The following is an 18,278-nucleotide window of genomic DNA, read 5'->3' as shown; positions in this document are numbered from 1 at the left end:
GGGGGGATCTAGTGGCCTGTTACAAACTAGTCGGGGGGACCAGCAGGCACTGGGGGAGTCCCTGTTCCCCGGAGCACCGCCAGGAGTGACCAGGAATAATGGTCACAAGGTGGCAGAGGGTAGGTTTAGGCTAGACATCAGGAGGCGCGACTTCACAGTCAGGGCGGCTAGGATCTGGAACCCTACCCTGGGGGTCTTTAAGAGGAGGCTAGACAATCACCTTGCCAGGGTTGTTTGACCCCAGTACTCTTTCCTGCCATGGCAGGGGGTCGGACTCGATGATCTACTCAGGTCCCTTCTGACCCGACCAACTATGAAACTAGGGAACTGTGAAACAACAACTCTGGGGAGGATCGAGGGAGCATGATGGGTAGGGAGCTACCAAATTCAAGTCAGAAGTGGGCTGCATAGCACCTTTAATCCTGCAGGTTCCCCCCCATGGCTCTCCCCTGCCACTTGCTGGTGATGGGGCCCCCAATCGCTCATGACTGGCAAGGGGGTGAAAACTGCAGTTTTAAATATGGTGCCATTTTTGCCTCCTGCTGCTGATTGGCCAAGGGCCACCAACAACTCCGTTGTTTCTGCTGACCAGCGGAGAGGCAAAAGAGGCATCGTGTTTAAAACCGGTTTTTGCTTTCGGTTTATCAGGGAAGTGAAAACCGCAGTTTTAAACATGACGCCGTTTTTGCCTCCCTGCTGGTCAGCAGCAAGCAGCAGGGCTGCTGGGGCCCCTCGGCCAGTCAGCAGCAGGAGGCAAAAATGGGCTCATATTTAAAACTGCAGTTTTTGCTCTCCTACTAATCATAAGCAAATGGGGCCCCTCCACCAGTCGGGGGGGGGGGGGGCAGGGGACGGACCTGCAATATTAAAGGTGCTGCCACACAATCCACTTCTGCCATGAATTTGGTAGGTCCCTAATAATGGGCAAAACCCCTTTGACCTCTCAGTGTGATGCTATGGGGAAAATAGAGTTGATGCTATCCCTGTGTATATGAAGTGAAAATTAAAGACGGAAAGGTAATTTTGCCTTTGTCTATGGCAGCAGTGAAAATAGTACACAGTTTTGTAGGCCTCATTTTGCAAAGAATGTGAAAATGTTTGGGCAGGGCAACAAGCAAACATACAAAATACTTGAAGGCCTGGAGCAAGCGCTCAAGCTCCTCTAGTTTATATGTAAGAAGAGTGGAGGGGAACTTGATTGTTGAAGTACCTACCAGGGAAGAGCAGAGCAATGGAGGGGCTCCAGTTTAGCAGAGGTCAAACTTAAATCAAGGGCTGGAAGCTGAAAATCAAATTAGTAATAAGACACCAATATTTAACAATGAGTGTAATTAGTTACTGGACAATTTCCTGAAAGAAAAAGTTGGTCCTCCATCCCCTGGCATCTTCAGATTAAGACTGGCTGTCTCTCTGTAAGATATTCTCTAGTCACATACAACGTATCTGGCTTGACATAGGAGCAACCGCATGAAATGTAACAGCAGGCTTGTCTATACGTGCCCCTTTTAGGCAGGATTAGCCTAAAACTGCCATTTTAAAAGTGCATTAAGGGTGCATGTGTGCCCTTAATGCGCCTTAAAAATGATGATTTTGGGCTAATCCTGCCTAAATTTGATACCTGCTTAAAGCAAGGACCAAATTGAAGCTGGCATAGCTAAGTCGCATTAGCCCACATGTAAATGCTTAATGTGCATGAATGTGGCGTGCAATCCATGCACTGCATACACGCATGGCTACATGTGGGCTAACACAGCGTAGTTATGCCAGCCTAAATTTAATGGGCCTTAATGTGCATTAGCATTACATCTACATGTAGACATGCACCTAAATCACCTTAATATGCTGTAAACAAAGGCACATTAAGTTTAGGCATGCATGACTACATGTTTAGACATGCTCAGCCAGTGATATAACCAGTGGATTAAAAAAATTATGGATCCCCAGCAAACTCAGTGCAGTCAGTAAATTGAGTGATCCTGTCATGTCAGAGCCATGTCAGAGCCCACTGTGGCTAAGTCTTTGAGGGCATTTGGCATCTGGTATGCATATGATAAAGGAAGTTCTTCAGTTTTGTTCCTTCTTGCCCCTGATTTTCAAGATTGCATAAATCTTTTGCCTTTTACTAAAGATTTCTCTTTTTCTAGGCCAAGAGACTCAAACATCTGCTCATTCCCAGCCTCGGCACAACCTCCCAAGTGTACTTTCTCTGAGAGCTGGGTGCAATATTTATCCACAGAATGTAAATGGGAATTTGCCTCTGTACAGTGAGCTGAGCTCCCAAGTTCCCATGGAAACCATTTAGATGTTTTATATGAATGGATTATTGTACAAGGCAGAAAGCAATCCTTGACATCATCACTATAGGGGGCAGGTCTGGTGATTAAATGTGATAAAATACAGTAACAAGCATCTGGAAATAAGAAGGCAGGCAGCTACATGAGGCAAATAAAACAGGCCCAAAGTTTTCACTCTTGGGATAGAGCATTTCTTTAGTTCTCAGGTGACGTGCTGAGGTTCAATTGCTTTGCACAGTTTTATGGCTTTCTGGCAAAAGAGAACATTGTGAGCATCCCGTTCCTCTAAGCAAGAAACTTTTTACAAAGTTGGGCACAAGAAGGCATTCATTTTGATATTGTCCAAAAACTTCCTTAAAGTGTTTGAATCAACATGATTCCCATTATTTTCTGAGATAAGCTTTAAGGATTTGGGAGAGAGAACTCAAAGCCTCCCTGTTTGTACCTTTCAAAGGTAGTCCAGAACCAGATGGCACATCTGTCCCAAAAGAATCCACTTTTCTCACTGTTATCTTCCCAACGTTTCACAACATTTAGAAGACATTATGTCATTTGTACTTTATTTCACTGATTTATTTTAGAACTGACCTGTTCCTTTCATGGTGGGAAGGTGTTGAATATTGGGAAGGAAAAGGTATGATGGCATTGGAGATGTTCAGGATTGCTGGAGAAGCTGAAATGGTGAAATAGTGAAGGGAAGTGTGGAATTTAAGTGTGCTTAAATGAAACCCAACAACCTTTAAATAATGACATTTATGTTCACAAAGACAATTTTGTTTGTATTAGTTTTATGCCATGAAGACAATTGGAAAAGACAAGGAAAAAGAAGGAAGCAAATCTCAGTCATCTTTATGTAAGCCTTCAGAAAAGCACTGCTGAATAGATATATGAAGTCTAGCATTTATGTCACTTAAAAAAAGAGTCCCAGTGCATGGCTCTGGAAAAGACAAGGAAAAAAGGAAGCAAATCTTAGAGGTGTGTGTTTCACTTTTCATTGCTGTAAACTTTAGGGCTTGAGATTTTGGGTCCTGGGACCTTCCTTTAAGGGATGTACATGCTAGACTTTGAGATCTGGATTGTCCCTTATCTTCTCCTGCTAGAGCTTTAAGAAGTCCCTGCTAGTAGTCCCTTAGTAGTCCTCTCTTGAGATGACTTGGGAGATGGTGGCTTACCACGAGGGCCTCAGTGAAAGAAGCAGTTGAAGCAAGTACACATTTCCAGATATATAATCTTCTCTTAAGATTTTTCTCCTTGGTTGCAGCCCTTTTGATTGGACACCTTTGCCATGGAAAAATGATGTTCTCTTGCAGCCTGAATAATCTTCTCCCTTAGCAGTTCTCTCTTGAGATGCTTTGGGAGATGGTAGCTTACTATGAGGGTTCTGGTGAATGAAGCTGTTGAAGCAAGCGCACATCCAGTGTCGGTCTTGTTTCTTTCTTGAGCACCAGGACACCTTAATTGAAGTGTCATTGTTCTGGAACAGTGATGGATCTTTGAAGCTGTTACTACCTTTGTGTTTCTGTGGATTGCATGATTGACTCCAACTACATATTTCCAAGGGTCATTGCTGAGCCAGCTCACAATACCAAGTTCATCAGTTGAACTTTGTTTAAAAAGACAAACTGCTCCTTCAGTCTTAGACTGATTTTGTTCTTCATTGTCTTTTATTACAATGACCTCCTTTTCCTCCATATTTTCGAGTTCATTTGAATGGTCAGACATGTTGCTGGACTAGTTTGCAGCTTTCTTTGCTTTCAGATTTTTGTCTTTTACATTCAGACTGGAGACATTGACAAAACAGATCACTCAGTCCTAGTCCTGGTCCTTCAGGTTTGTAGAGGTCTACTTTACACATACTTGCCTGACTGGGTAACCAGTCAGCTTCCTGAGACATCTTCGGACTCAATGACAGAGGTTGGAAGTGGGTAGGGGGTATCTTCCAACAGGACTGTAAAGTGTTGACCTGCTGTGATGACCCTGCCAGACTTGATGTTGCCTTTCTCAACTTCCTGTGCTCTTTTACGGCCAAACCTGATGTTCACGGTGTCGACTCCTGTTTTCTATAGTAGCAGTGACATCACAAAGATTCAGTTTCACCAGCAGCGAGTGCTGTGCCAGCCTTCCAGTTACAACTCTGGGCTGGGCCAGGATTGGAGATGGGAACTGAGAACAGGGAGCGTCTTCCTCCGATGCTGTAAGTGAACCTTTCTGCCACCACATACACACGATGACTTTACTGGATGCAGGGAGTGTGAAGGAAGATTAATGAGGAGGTCTTGTGACTTTGTGGGGTGGGAAATGCAAAGGTGAGTTTGTGAGAGGGTAGGGCAGCCAGAAACTCAGCATGTGGTTCTAGAGAAGCTGAAACTTGGGCTATCTCCCCAATGCCCTCTTCTAGCCAGCCTGACTTCCTCTATTTAGGGGTATACCAGCATCCCCCTTTTCCCACAGGACAGTCAAACATTAGGAGATGCTGAAACCCATGCCAATAACAAGTCTATCCTCATGCAGGGGTCTCCAGTTTATAACTGGTGGGAACAGGATAAAGTAAAGACTGATAAACCAGGATCCTCATCATCCACAAGTGACAGAAAGTCCTAATGCTTGATGTTGAAGTAGGATGAAGAGTAAGGAAGTGGATCATGTTGAACCTGAGTACTTATGTATGTTTACAGGAAGCCAGTTGCCAAGATACTGAATGGGGGGGTTGTGTGGGGTGCTAGGGGGACAAGACCCAATAACACAAGATAGAAGTTGGTAGGGGGCATCTTCCAACAGGACTTGCTTGAGATAAGAGAATATTATGGGGGTTATAAGATGGCTTTCACTTCCTAGAGTGATTGGTGGGATGGCACGTGGGCGACCCCATGAGCCTTGTGAGAATGGATTTCCAACCCTGCCCACTAATGGTGAGTATTATATTATATAGCCATGGCTCCATGAGGAGGTCTTCCACATTGGCATCTTCCACAGACTGGGTCACCAAAACTAGCTTCTAGGTCCTGAAGAAGCCATGATGGAAGAATAGCAGTCCAGCGAGATCTTGAGGGAGACCTCTTGTATGGCAAAGCTGGCTATTGCCTATGAAAGCTCAGGCCTGTCTGAGCCAATTAGTTTGAAGTCAGGCAGAACATGGCAGGGTGACACTTTAGAAGCTCACACAGCTAACTACCTCATAGACATGCCTGTACATCTAGCATGGACCCAGGTATACCAGTATAAGGCTCTCACACCAGTATTTCCCATTCCATAAGGGAATCACTGCACCACTAGTATGCAAATATAACAGCACAGCAAGCAAGGACTGGACACCTGGGTGCATGAGCCAGTGAAACTGTACCAGGTTCTCCGGCATGTTGCAGAGAAAGGGTGCTTTCCCTGGATATGCTCTTTACTTCTTGCTGCCAATTCCTCTATAATAAGAAAAGCACTGTGCCAGTTCTGCTTGGCTACCTTAGATGCTGCTGGTGCTATTGCTGTTGAGCCAGCTACATTATTTTCACCTGCCATCCTTTACAGTGGTAGACTGGGATGAGACTGTAGGGGAGGAGGAGGCCTCACTGGGGCACAGTGCCATGCTGTGCAGAGGCCCCAGTATCAGGAAGGGTGCACCTCTATAAGACAGACACAATGTCACAAGCACCAATGTCACGAGTTTTGCCTGTCAACAGTCAGAGGTACAGGGTCCCAGAACCCCGAGCCCTGCTGCATCCATGTCGTTGACAGCTGGCAGGTTTCATGGCCACAGCAGGGGCTAGCAAGCTTGCAGTTTTGACCCCACTGTGGCTTCACATGCAAGTGACAGGAGTTTGGCGCTCAAGATTTTGGGTGCAATTTCTCTGAACCCCCTACACCTAACTTGTTGAAACTTGTCAGGCTTCATTGTCTCAGCAGGGGCTAGCATGCCTGCAATTCTGACCCTGCTGTGGCTCACACATATAAGTGACATGAGTTTTTCTCTCACCATTTTGGGGTGCAGTTTCTCTGAACCCCCTGCATCTACCTTCATGAAACTTGGCACACATCATGCTCCTAGATGAGGCTACCACTCCTGCAAGACTCATCCTATTCTGGCCAGAAATGACAAAGTTATAACCTGTTTCAATCTTCCCCATTATATCCTATGGACGATATGTTGAAACGGCAAAATATTTTGACGAAACGAACAGCCGTTTCGACTCGAAACAAAAGTCGAAATGACACACTGTTCTGTCAAAATGTCAAGACGCTGGTAGAAATGAAACACTTCCGCTTCGCACAGCCCTACTGGATAGCACTGTGGGGCTGAGAACAGACCACCTGGAAAGCACAACTAAAACATGCAGTGGTAGAAAGAGTAGTTGGTGAAAATAATCATTGTCTGCTTTTGTTTCATGAAGCTCAGTTGTGTTTTGTGTGGGTGAGTATTTCATGGAAGTATAAATTTGAGTTTTCTTTAACAGTCTTTTTGCAGCAGGATGTTGGCTGCCATGGTCTGCTTTATGTGTAGCAGATTAGGATGTTATGTCTTCTGGGTGTGTCAGGGTTGAGTGTGTAGTTTTGCTAATCAGTTAAACAATAGATTTGTATAGAATAGTTTGGATAGGAATGATCCTGTCACCTCAGGCAGGGGGTTGGACTAGATGACCTGTGGAGGTCCCTTCCAGCCCTACTTCTCTATGATTCTATGAAATATAGACAATAAGGGGGAAAACAGACATTCCCAAGTACTTTTGGGAAGGCAAAGTGATGAGGACTTTATTTACGAAAAGCTTCTTCCTAGGGCTGCCTCTACGGTTTTGAATTCCAGTCATCAGCGATAAATCTTCTATACCTAGAGATCAAGGCCTTCTGCATGACAGGCTTTTCTGTCTCTTTGTCAGAATAAAGAGTTAAACCACTTAGGGGTAGATAAAGAACTGCACATTTTAACCCCATGCTTCCCACAATCTTGTCAAAACCCAATGGATTATTTGGTAATTTTAAAATCTGAAACAAGGTCAAGCAAATCATAAATTGTTCAAGAGCAACTCACTGAGAAAAGCAAAATGCATCAAATATACAGAAATTGGTCACACATGAGCCCTCTAGTCCTAGTTGGGAGGCCTAATCAAGGCACATTTTAATAAAGCATGTAGCTATCCTAGAAAGAAAGGACTCATAAATTATGAGAGCAGTATACTATGATGCTACAGTGGGCCTGCAAATGTATAGTCAAGGATAGGACAGGTCCTTGGTTACACTGCAGATTAGGATCAATTTAAGTCTTTGCAATATAAATTGGTACAGTTACATCTTTGGAAACCCCTACTTTAGACAAAGGAAAGCAGCGATTTCTATTAACTGAGATTGTACCTTCCAATCAGCATCCATAGCACCTAGGGGCACATTTCAGTACAGCTACAGTGAGAGTTGGATTGATGCTATTTGCTGATGTCGACCTGGCCTACCAGAGTGCACTGCCTGCCTTCTGCAATGCTCTTTCTCTAAATTCTGTGCTGCTGATGACACTTGTCCCTAGACCAGAGCTGATTGTACTAGACACTCCCAATCTGTGGAATGAAAAGCAATTGGAATTGGAATGAATGAAGAGCCCTAAAGTATCACCAGTTAATCAATTTCAAATTTTAATAGCTAATGAATAAACCTCAAGTAATGGTTTGGATCTGCAGCTCTTGGCTGAATGACATTTCAGCATCCTGTGGATTGTGGATTGCTTTTCTGCATTCACTCAGACACTCACAATCTTTTTTTGCTGCTGACACAGATAATTATTTGGTCTGGCTCCATCCCTGTTGCAGCTCTAGAATATAAAAGAAATGCAGGGAAAATGTCAGGTATCCTTTTTATTCCAGTGATCACAGGAGTCATGTGAGTGCCTCACCTGGAAAGCCTGGATGGGTGCAGTGGTTCTATCCACACAACCACAATAGCTCGCTGAGAGGGAGATAACTCACTTACTGCTCATTTAAGGAGAAATGGGGCCAAAGGACTTGCACCTGCTTACACAAGTGGTAAAACTGGTGCAATGCTATTACATTACATTACATTGAATATACCTAAAGATTTTGACAACTCATAGATTCACAATATACACAGACAGCAGGGCCTCTTGGGGAAAAAATGGATTGGGGGGAGGTGGGGGTCTAGGGAATCTCTGTGCGTTTGTGTACCTATGCAGAGGCTGCCAACGATGGTCTTTCCATGCATTCCTGAGCACTAAAATCAGGGAACTACTCCATAGCACAGCCGCTGCCAGTGCCAACTTACAGAAGGAAAAAAGCAATGAGTGGAGCCATGAAGCTCTCTATACTGCCCTACTGCCCATTTGGTCCTAAGGCAGCGATTCTCAACTGAGGTTGACATGAGATCCTTTTAAGGGTGTTGTGGAGGGCTGTACAGTATTAGCACCATTCGATGCCACCTACACGAGGTAAGGTCAGGTGAACCCAGAGATTTCAAATAGCAATCCATAGCATCAAAAATGTTTCACCTGTTGTAATCTTTCTGAGTTTTTGCAACAGAATCATCGCTCCATTATTTTTCTGTAGTCAAAAAATGAATGACATTAGTTTTTGAAAGAGGGTGCTAGTAAATTCAGAAAAGTTATAGAGGGGTGCCTTGAATTTAAAAGGGCTTGAGAACCACTGTCCTAGGCAATGCATTCCCAAAACAAACCTGTCTTGGATTGCAAAGAATAGTAAAGCCCCCAAACACAAAATTTTGGGGAAAATAATGGAGGATTTTAATTAGTTTTCTTCCTGAGGTCTTCCTACTTCCTTAACAGAACCCACCTGGTACCCTCAAATTCAGTGATTCTCAACCAGGGTGATGCAGAACCCTAGGGTATTATAAGAACTTTTTAGGCATGCCATGGGGTGCCATACAATATTGGCACTCTTAGGTGTGCAAACACCTACATAATTCACAAGATAAATCCTGAGATTTCAAACAGGAAACCATAGCGTCAGAAACACTCTCACCTGTTTTGAGAGACAGAACTCTTTTGGTGGATGAGGAAATGAAAGTTCATCTTTCTTCAGTGCAACCACAAATTCAAGATATTTGCAAGGGTTACTAAGCCCAAGCGTTTCATCAATTATAACATTATGGTTATTCATGTGTGTTTTTCCTATTGTTTTAAAAATGTGTTTTCCAATCATACACGGTTGTACAGCTGCTAACATAGCAACCCAGTCCTGAACCAGCTAGGAATTACTGCAGTGCAAATGAACAACCAATAATTTGGATATTTCTGAGGGAAAAGGGAAGGAGTAATCTTTCCTATATCCATGTAACACAATAAAGTTTTTTTTATAATATACGCTCTGTAAATTAAATAAGGACTCCCAACTATCATACATTAGGCCTGGAAAAGGGGTCAGAGGTAGGGAAGACACGTTGTTTTATCTGTTTTTATGAGACAGTTTAAAAGTAAAGTCTGGCCCACATTTCTTAGGAAAAAGCACATGCTTTGTGTTTGCATTTAAAACACCATTAAGACAAAAAAAGGCGGTGAAGAGGGAGATACCAGACGTGTTTCATAGCATCATAAAATAATTTAAAATTAGGGTTGGAAGGGATCTCAGGAGGTCACATCTAGTCCAACCCCCTGCTCAAAGCAGGACCATCTCCAGCTATATCATCCCAGCCCGGACTTTGTCTAGCTGGGCCTTAAAATCCTCCAAAGATGGAGAATCCACAACCTCTCTGGGTAACCTGTTCCAGTGTTTTACTACTCTGCTAACGAGGAAGTTTTTTCCTAATATCTAACCTAATCTTCCTTTGCCTCAACTCAAGACCATTGCTCCTTGTTTCGTCATCTGCCACCACTGAGAATAGTCCAGCTCCATCCTCTTTTGAACCTCCCTTCAGGTAGCTGAAGTCAGCTATTAAATCCCCTCTCGGTTTTCTCTTTTCCAGACTAAATAAGACCACTTCCCTCAGCCTCTCCTCCTAAGTCATGTGCCCCAGTCCCCTAAAATTTTTCATTGCCCTCCTCTGCTTGTCCACATTCTGTAGTGGGGGGCCCAAAACTGGGCAATCGTACTCCAGATGTGGCCTCACCAGTGGCAAATGGAGGGGAATAATCACTTCCTGAGATCTGCTGGCAACCTCCTATTAATGCAGCCCATTATGCCATTAGCTGCCTTTGCAACAAGGGAATACTGGTAGCTCATGGTCAGCTTACTGTCCACTGTAACCCCCAGGTCCTTTTCTGCAGAGCTGCTGCCCAGCCAGTCAACCCCAACCTGTACTGGTGCATGGGATTGTTCTATCCTAAGTGCAGGACTTTGCACTTGTCCTTATTGAACCTCATGAGACTTGTTTTGATCCAATCCTCCAATGTATTGAGGTCTCTGAATCCTAGCCCTTCCCTCCAGCATATCTACTACTCCCCCCAGCTTGGTGTCATCTGCAAACTTGCTGAGGGTGCACGCTATGCCATCTTCCAGGTCACTGAGGAAAATGTTGAAGAAATGATTTTCACTTTGGAACTGGCTGAAACAAGATTAAAACCCAGAAGATTCTGTACCCTGGATCCTCAGTTCCCAACTATTCCAGGTCTAGCAAAGGAAACAAAGCATGTTTGCCTTTGGAGAACAAAGCTGGGAGCTGGTATAGTTTCCCCACCTCAATTTTGGGAGTTGGTATATTCTAAAAAAAAAACTGTCTTGATACTAACCAAGAAAGTCCAAGACTGATTCTGCAAATGCTTCTGGTTATACTTGAAATCAATGGGACTGGTATTCAGGTGAGGTTAAGCCTCTTTGCGAGTGATCATAAGCTTGGACCTGTGCAGTTTCAGTCGGAACTTAGTAACGGACCAGTTGATGCCCAGATTCAAAGCAGCACAAAAGCACATAGTCAAATTCTACTGAATGTTTTATCTGCTGGTGTTAGTGACTGTGGGCTCAATCCTGCTCCACTGAACCAAAGGGAAGTTATTTCATTGAACGGTGGGAGCAGACAAGACCCCAAAATACGTTTGTTTGGCTTTTTCCTTTCGTGAGCTCTGCAGAGCCAGCCCCGCTAGAGGGGAGGGGGCTGGGATCAGTTCCTCCTCATGCACCAGCAGAGGTGTTAACTGCATTTCCATCCATTGCACCTGTGCAGACCCTTGGAGGGCAACAGGTGCCGCTGGGGGGAGAGCTGGAAGACAGCAGAGGAGCTCTAGAGTCACTCACGGTCTAATCTGGCCTGAAGAACCACATCCATCGGTGGTGATGTGAGAAGGAAAGAGCTTGGCTTGATCCTCAGCTCCTAGGCTGATAACAAAGGGCTGATGGGTAGGAAAAGTGCCTTTTCACTTAAGAACAGAGCAGATTTCCTCTGGGGAGATGGGTTAAAGGTCCCTATGGAGCTCTGCCATGCCATTTTTCACTGACACTTCATACAACAGCAGGACAGATCCTGTTATTGTTATTCTTCTGTCACTGTACTTTTCTTCAGGCTTGTACTCAGACTGAGCACTGCACCAGTGCTATTTTGCGAAACTGCCATCAGGGATATGCACACGACCTTGCTCACTTAAACACACAATTAACCATACCCAACAAGCATCAGGCACTCAATGAAATCCACTGGAGACATGGCTACTTATTTTACTCAGAAGGTGCTGGATAGTAGGATAACATTTGGAGGAAGAGAAAGAGATGAAGGCAAGCTTTGCTTCCTGATGAACTGTCACTCCCCTCACCACAGCAACATTAGAGGCACCACAAAAACTGCATTCATGGGACCACCAGAGGGGAGAAGTTGATTCTACTTTAATGAGAACATTGTTCGGCAAGAGCGTGGAGTGTGGCACAAGAGAGGAAATCAGGTGGTTTCTTCCTTTAAGAAGCTGCCTGGGGTGTGGTCTATGTCACTGTTTTGAGACAAGATATAGGCTTTCAGTCCTTCTGGAGGAACTGTTGTAAATACAAGAAGATAATGTATTTGAGGAGAAGAAACCCAGTTTTAATAACAGCTTTGACAGCAATTTGAACACTTACTTCATGTGATTTTTCCCCTACCACCCTGACCCCTTTCCCCATTACAGTTTGGGTGATGAGTTGCAGTTATGACCTGTGCAAAAGCTATAACATCCTACCTGGCAAATACTGCTGTAAGAGAATACACTTTATACATTTATATTGGACCTGGGACTGGGAAGGGGGAGAGGGAGGGGGGCTGGGGAATGCTAAGCAGTTAAATTTACACTTTACATTTGTACACCAGTTCAGATGGAATGGCTCAAATAAAACAAATATATATATTTTATATATACAAATATATAATATATATATCTATGTGGGCAGATATATATATATATCTCTTTCAAAAGGATAAAAGGTTAAATAAGTCTTTGCATGCACAACCAAAACCTCTGCTCCACACCACCACAAAAGTTAGCTAAGGCTCAGCACTGGAGCAAACTGCAATCAGGTCACTACTCATCACTTGTCCCTGCTGCCAGATTCCCCCACCATATCCTCACTCTTTCCAAATATTGATGAACGAACTGGTAGCACGGGGTAGGGCAGGGACAAGGACATCTCACTGGAGAGTAGTGAGCCAAAAGGCAAGGTTGTCCATCTGGGCTAGACCCCACCTGCTGAAGCATGGCCTGGGGGAGACAAAAGCACATTATTGCTATTCAGACCACAACGCCTCTCAAAACAAAGAGGTATCGCACAATCCCATTCACAACACCAGAGCCTACTCCCTCTTCGCAAGTTGTGTGCACATTCGTAACACTCCCAACTGCTGTACCGACGAGAGCAAGCGAACATAAGAAGAATGATCATACCTACTTCCCTGATACCTTACCAAGTCTCTCTCTGCGTTTCAGACGAGGAGCAATTTCCCTGCCAACTGGAAGTAGTCAGACAGACCAGCAGGAAAAAGAAAACCCAGGCAAAATATTTGGATACTATGAAACACTGCTGAGATTCCCACGGGGCTAAACATCCATCCCCTTTGAAGAGACACCTGCAGGGATCATCCTAAAGCTTTCATTTTGGCAGGCAGTTTAGAAAACACCGGCCTTTCATGGTTAAGGAGGACACAGAAAGTGACACTTCCCTATCTCTGTGATATGGAAATAGTTCTCATTCCTTGACTTTTATGCAAGGGATGGAGACAAAATGGGCATTAACAACAAAGCAGTACAGCTGGGGCAGACGGGAAGGATTTCACCAGCTACAGACTAAGGGGACAGAGAACAGCCACTTCCCACCCATTTCGTGACAGAGGTGAAACCTGAGCCAAGCCTATTGGGCACCACAGCTGCAAGGACCACCTGCCCCTTTCTCCCTTGAGCCAAATGAAACGGAGAGAGAGGGAGAGTGAGTGCACGTGCTCGGGCAGACAGAAGACTATTTTTGGAAAAAGGTTCAAAACTTGAAAGGGAGGTAATTAGGCACCAAGTCAAAAGGCAAAGTTCGGATAAGGCAAAACAAACAGACAAATAAGAAACAGAAATTGCACCAGAAATGCATTCGCCACTGAGACCGGCTATCCCATTTTCTCAGCACACATCTGTCCATCTCACGCTGGCAGCAGATGAACGGAGCCCCGACTGAAAGGAAACTTGGCAAGATCGTGGGAGGTGCCTCCCCCAGGAGTGCTAATGGGATCACATGTATGTACAAGAGTCACCATGGGAAAGGGACTGTGCGTCATAGGGCGGTGCTTTCCGACTCTTCCTCCTCCTCTTCCAAATCACCTTTCCTTGTTACTGAATGTCTCTGGATATGTTCCAGTGGATCCCGGTGGAGTGCAGTATCAATCTCTATATGTATAGAAGGGATATCAAAGTGGACGAGATCTGAAATTGGGTACAGAAAAGCAGTGTTAAAAGGCTGCTGCAGGGGAAAGTGCTAATGTATATGCGTGATATTGGGGAAAAAGGAGCTTGGGAGGCATTGCTTTTTTCTTAGCAGCAAGTATGCTTCTAAGGGCTAGTACATTGTTAATGTCAGAGAACAGGGATGTCATAATAAAGACTTGATTTGTACCTTCCATCATTTTTGCATCCTCTTCTGAGTCTCTCCTGCATTAGGTATCACTGCCCAAGCAACTGGCACCTCTCTCTGATCCTTCTCACCAGTGCCACATGCCAAGTGTCCATGCCCAGCAGCTAGTTTTCAAGCTGTATGGTCTAGCACTTTCTTTTGCCCCTTTTCAGTATTAGATCATTACTCATTTGAAACTTGCGGAGGCCCTGTCAATCATTTTTCATCACAGACAGAGCTGGAAAATGCTACTAAGCCATCACAGATGCTCCAATGACAGTGCAAGACTGGTCCCCAAAGCATGCTTGCAATTGTTTTGTCTAATCTAGATATAAACATGTGCAGGACAGGATCTGGGATTTGTATGGTAGGTCTCATACTAGGGAACCTACTACCTCTCACCTATTGATGGATATTTCTTAAATCTCTTCTTTCTAAGATGCCCATATTCAGCCCCTTCTATCTTTTTTAGGCCGGAGGCAATTGATAGTATTTGTGAACATAGAGTATAATTCTTGCTACAGATGGGTCAAAAGAAAAGCTCTGGAGCCAACCTTCTTGAACTTTGGAGTACCTCAGAAAATGGATCTCCTAAGTTCTGAATTCTGTTTCGTTCTGCAAAACTGCACCCCAACCAAGAAGGACCTGAAAAACTAAAGACAAAGCTCCTCCACCTACCTCTAACTCTTACACATCCCAGTTGGATGTGGTCTGCAAGGCTCTTGGGCTCTTTACTAGAGGTTCACAGAATGGCTTAATTAGAGAACCAAGCAATCAGTGGGAGGGGAACACGAGACAGAGAGAGAGACAGAGAGAGACAGCAGTGAGGGTGCCTTGCTCATGGCAGGAGGGTCTCCCTCCTTCAAAGTCCAGAGAAATCTCAGGCACGGGCCCTGTGTATGCAGAGAAGCAGAGGAATCAAGATGACCCCAACATTCAAACATCTACCCAAAGAGTTCAGATTTTGCTGGTAAGGTTGTCCCTTGCCTGGTCCCTGGGAGGGGCACAGAGGTATCACTTGGACACTGACACTGGACGGTCAGCTGTTTGGGCTGGAGGTTAGGAACAGTGCAGCGTTAATGGGATCATGATCTGGATGGTCTCTGGACTCTGCTGTAATACACAGTCATCATGGTGGAGATGACCAGCCTCCCTCTTGCTCTACAAATGCAGAGCTGTGGAGAGGAGCTTGAGATAATACTCATCTCAAGATATTCAAGGTAATGCTTACTCTTATAAGCATTTCCACCTCATAGGACAGGAACAAATGCTATGGCAGAGCTTCATGCCCCAGGCCATAGAACTGCTGTGAACCCAATAATAGAGTTTCTTTTTACTCTTACATTAATGTAACTTTTTTTTCCTATTGGAACTTTTTTCCTTGAGCAATGGGCCTTACTGACTGACTAGGAGCAACACTGCTGGGCCTTTCTGCCAGATCACAGTTGCTAAACACAGGAAGGATCCTAGGGAAAGCAGGAAGATGCTGGCCTCTAGCAGCGAGATAGGGGGTAGTGTCTAAAACTTCAAGTTTGGATCAGTAGATCAGGCCCAGAAGAGGAAGAAGGGAGGCAGGCATTTGCAGAGCAACGGGTAGGAAGTTAGATGTTGGATTCCCATTAGCCCTCAGTCATGCACCTTATGTTGAATCAGTCTAATCCTCCAGCTGGAAGGAGTAGACTCTGTTCCTGTGCTTATAAAAAATGTTGCTGGAGAGACACAAAGTGCTTCTGTCCGGCAGGTGAGGTTACAGCCTCATGGGCACCAGCACCTCCTCCCAGCCCAGGGGACAGTCTGCTCCCCACCTCAAAGGGCACTGACTATGGCTACACTTGCACTGTGTGGATTTCCATGCCCACTGACAGGAGGCCTGTCCAGGGACTGATCTTCATTTCTGGGTCCCTGTGCTGCAGATGTTCTCAGGGGAGAAGACCCAAATGCTGTCTGTCCTTCCAAAAGGCAGAACCCAATTGCTGCTGTGGACGAGTGAGAGGAGGCTGACCCAAGTCCCAGTGCAGGTAGGATTGTTAACCACTAGAAATGGAAAGAGTTTGCAGGCATGGGACTGGAGGGGGGACTCCAGGGCAAAAAACTCCCTTTTATCACCAGTTCTGCACTGCTCTCCTCTGCACCACTTTTTCTTATCAGAAATAGGGGACTATGGCTTATAGTGGTGTAAACAGCCTCAGCAAAGAGACGTCTTCCAGTCACAGAGCCAGGACTTGACCCTGTGCTGAAGGTGAGTCACCAAGGTGAATGGAAGGTGGGAGGCTTTTTATCTGTCCATATGTGGAAGGGGCTCTTTCAGTTATCTCAGTGTCTAATGGATGGAGTTACACTGAGTATGTGGTCAGAGAAAGATTAAAAGGAAGGCAAGGCTGATGCAGGTGGAAGGTTAAAGAAACTGAACCTGTGTTACCCAAGCTCCCACCCTTCATGTCAGAGCCCAGCCTTGGACTTAAAAGGATTGAAAGGGAACTCTATGGAAAGTCCTCAGCACAGACTGAGATACACTTGCTATGGACAATCCTCCAAAACCTGGAGCTTCAGCACCAGCTAGCCCAGGGGTGGGCAGTTTATGGCCTACAGGCCAGATTCAGACCCGTGCTTCTGGATTTGGCCTGTGGAGCTGTGGCTTTGGTTGATTTTGGCAGGGACAGCTCCGCCTGTGCTGTGCTGCATTCCCAAACCCACACTGCAGTCATGCACCCAGGGGTATGAAGGAGGTGCCCATGTCCCAGTACCTGCCCACCTCAAATCTGAGCTAGGTCATTCGGGCCTCTTGCCAGAAAATATTGCTGACCCCTGGCCTAGCTGGTATGGAAAACAGAGACAGCTACTTTGCTACACAAGCCTGAGTACAAGGTTTTGTGCATTGGTAGCATGACGGGCAGATGCCACTGACAGTCCATAATGTCTCACCCGTACGGCGTGCTTCTGCCATGTCCATCCAAGGGGGATGCACTGAACTGGAACCAGGGACAGTGCCCACACCTCTGACACTAAAACATTGTTCTTCCCCAACACAAACAACTTAAATAAAGACTTCTGGTCCTCTTGCACCAGGCACCAAATTCTGTTTTCACTTTCATAGATTTATAGAAGCTAGGGTCGGAAGGGACCTCAATAGATCATCAAGCCCGACCCCCTGCACAGACAGGAAAGAGTGCTGGGTTCAGATGACCCCAGCCAGATGTCTATCTAACCTCCTCTTGAAGACCCCCAGGGTAGGGGAGAGCACCACTTCCCTTGGAAGCCCGTTCCAGACCTTGGCCACTCTAACTGTGAAGAAGTTCCTCCTAATGTCCAGTCTAAATCTGCTCTCTGCTAGCTTATGGCCATTATTTCTTGTAACCCCCAGGGGTGCCTTGGTGAGTAGAGCGTCACCTATTCCCTTCTGCGCCCCCATGACGAATTTATAGGCAGCCACAAGGCTGCCTCTCCACCTTCTCTTGCAGAGGCTGAAGGGGTCCAGGTGAGAGTCTCTCCTCGTAGGGCTTGGCCTGCAAGCCCTTAACCATATGAGTGGCCCTTCTCTGGATCCTCTCCAAGTTATCCACATCCCTCTTAAAGTGTTGCACCCAAAACTGGATGCAGTACTCCAACCGTGGTCTGACCAGTGCCCGATAGAGGGGAAGTATCACCTCCTTAGTTCTGTTTGATTTGAACATCTGCTGATGCGTGACAAAGTGCCGTTAGCTTTGCTGATGACTTCGTCACAGTGACGACACATGCTCATCTAGGAGTCCACTAGGGCTCCGAGATCCCTTCCCGCTTCCGTGCTACCGAGCAGGTCATTTCCTAGGCAGTAGGTGTGCTGGACATCTTTCCTCCTTAGGTGCAGCACTTTGCATTTTTCCTTGTTAAATTGCATTCTGTTGTTTTCTGCCTATTTGTCCAACCTGTCCAGGCCTGCCTGTAGTTGTTCCCTGCCCTCTGGTGTGTCCACTTCTCCCCACAGTTTTGTATCACCTGCAAACTTGGACAGAGTACACTTCACTCC

General features: G+C 45.4%; 1 protein-coding gene across 11 annotated transcripts in view; it reads right to left on the bottom strand.

Moving 5' to 3' along the window:
• Positions 1 to 12,214: 12,214 nt before the first annotated feature.
• The window catches only part of ARHGAP44 (Rho GTPase activating protein 44), a 180,471-nt gene continuing 174,407 nt past the window's right edge, over positions 12,215 to 18,278 (bottom strand). For 9 of the 11 annotated variants that reach the window (XM_019542745.1, XM_019542750.1, XM_019542752.1 and 6 more), the window contains one exon: positions 12,215 to 14,088. In XM_019542745.1, the coding sequence (XP_019398290.1) occupies positions 13,940 to 14,088 (149 nt within the window). In that variant the 3' untranslated portion in view covers positions 12,215 to 13,939. The remainder of the gene's footprint in view (positions 14,089 to 18,278) is intronic. The other 2 variants (XM_019542749.1, XM_019542753.1) reach the window with 1 other exon arrangement.

This window comes from Crocodylus porosus, unplaced genomic scaffold (assembly GCF_001723895.1).
Source record: "Crocodylus porosus isolate Cpor-Errol unplaced genomic scaffold, CroPor_comp1, whole genome shotgun sequence".
Taxonomy (NCBI): Eukaryota; Metazoa; Chordata; order Crocodylia; family Crocodylidae; genus Crocodylus; species Crocodylus porosus.
This window is presented reverse-complemented; position numbering and strand designations above follow the sequence as displayed.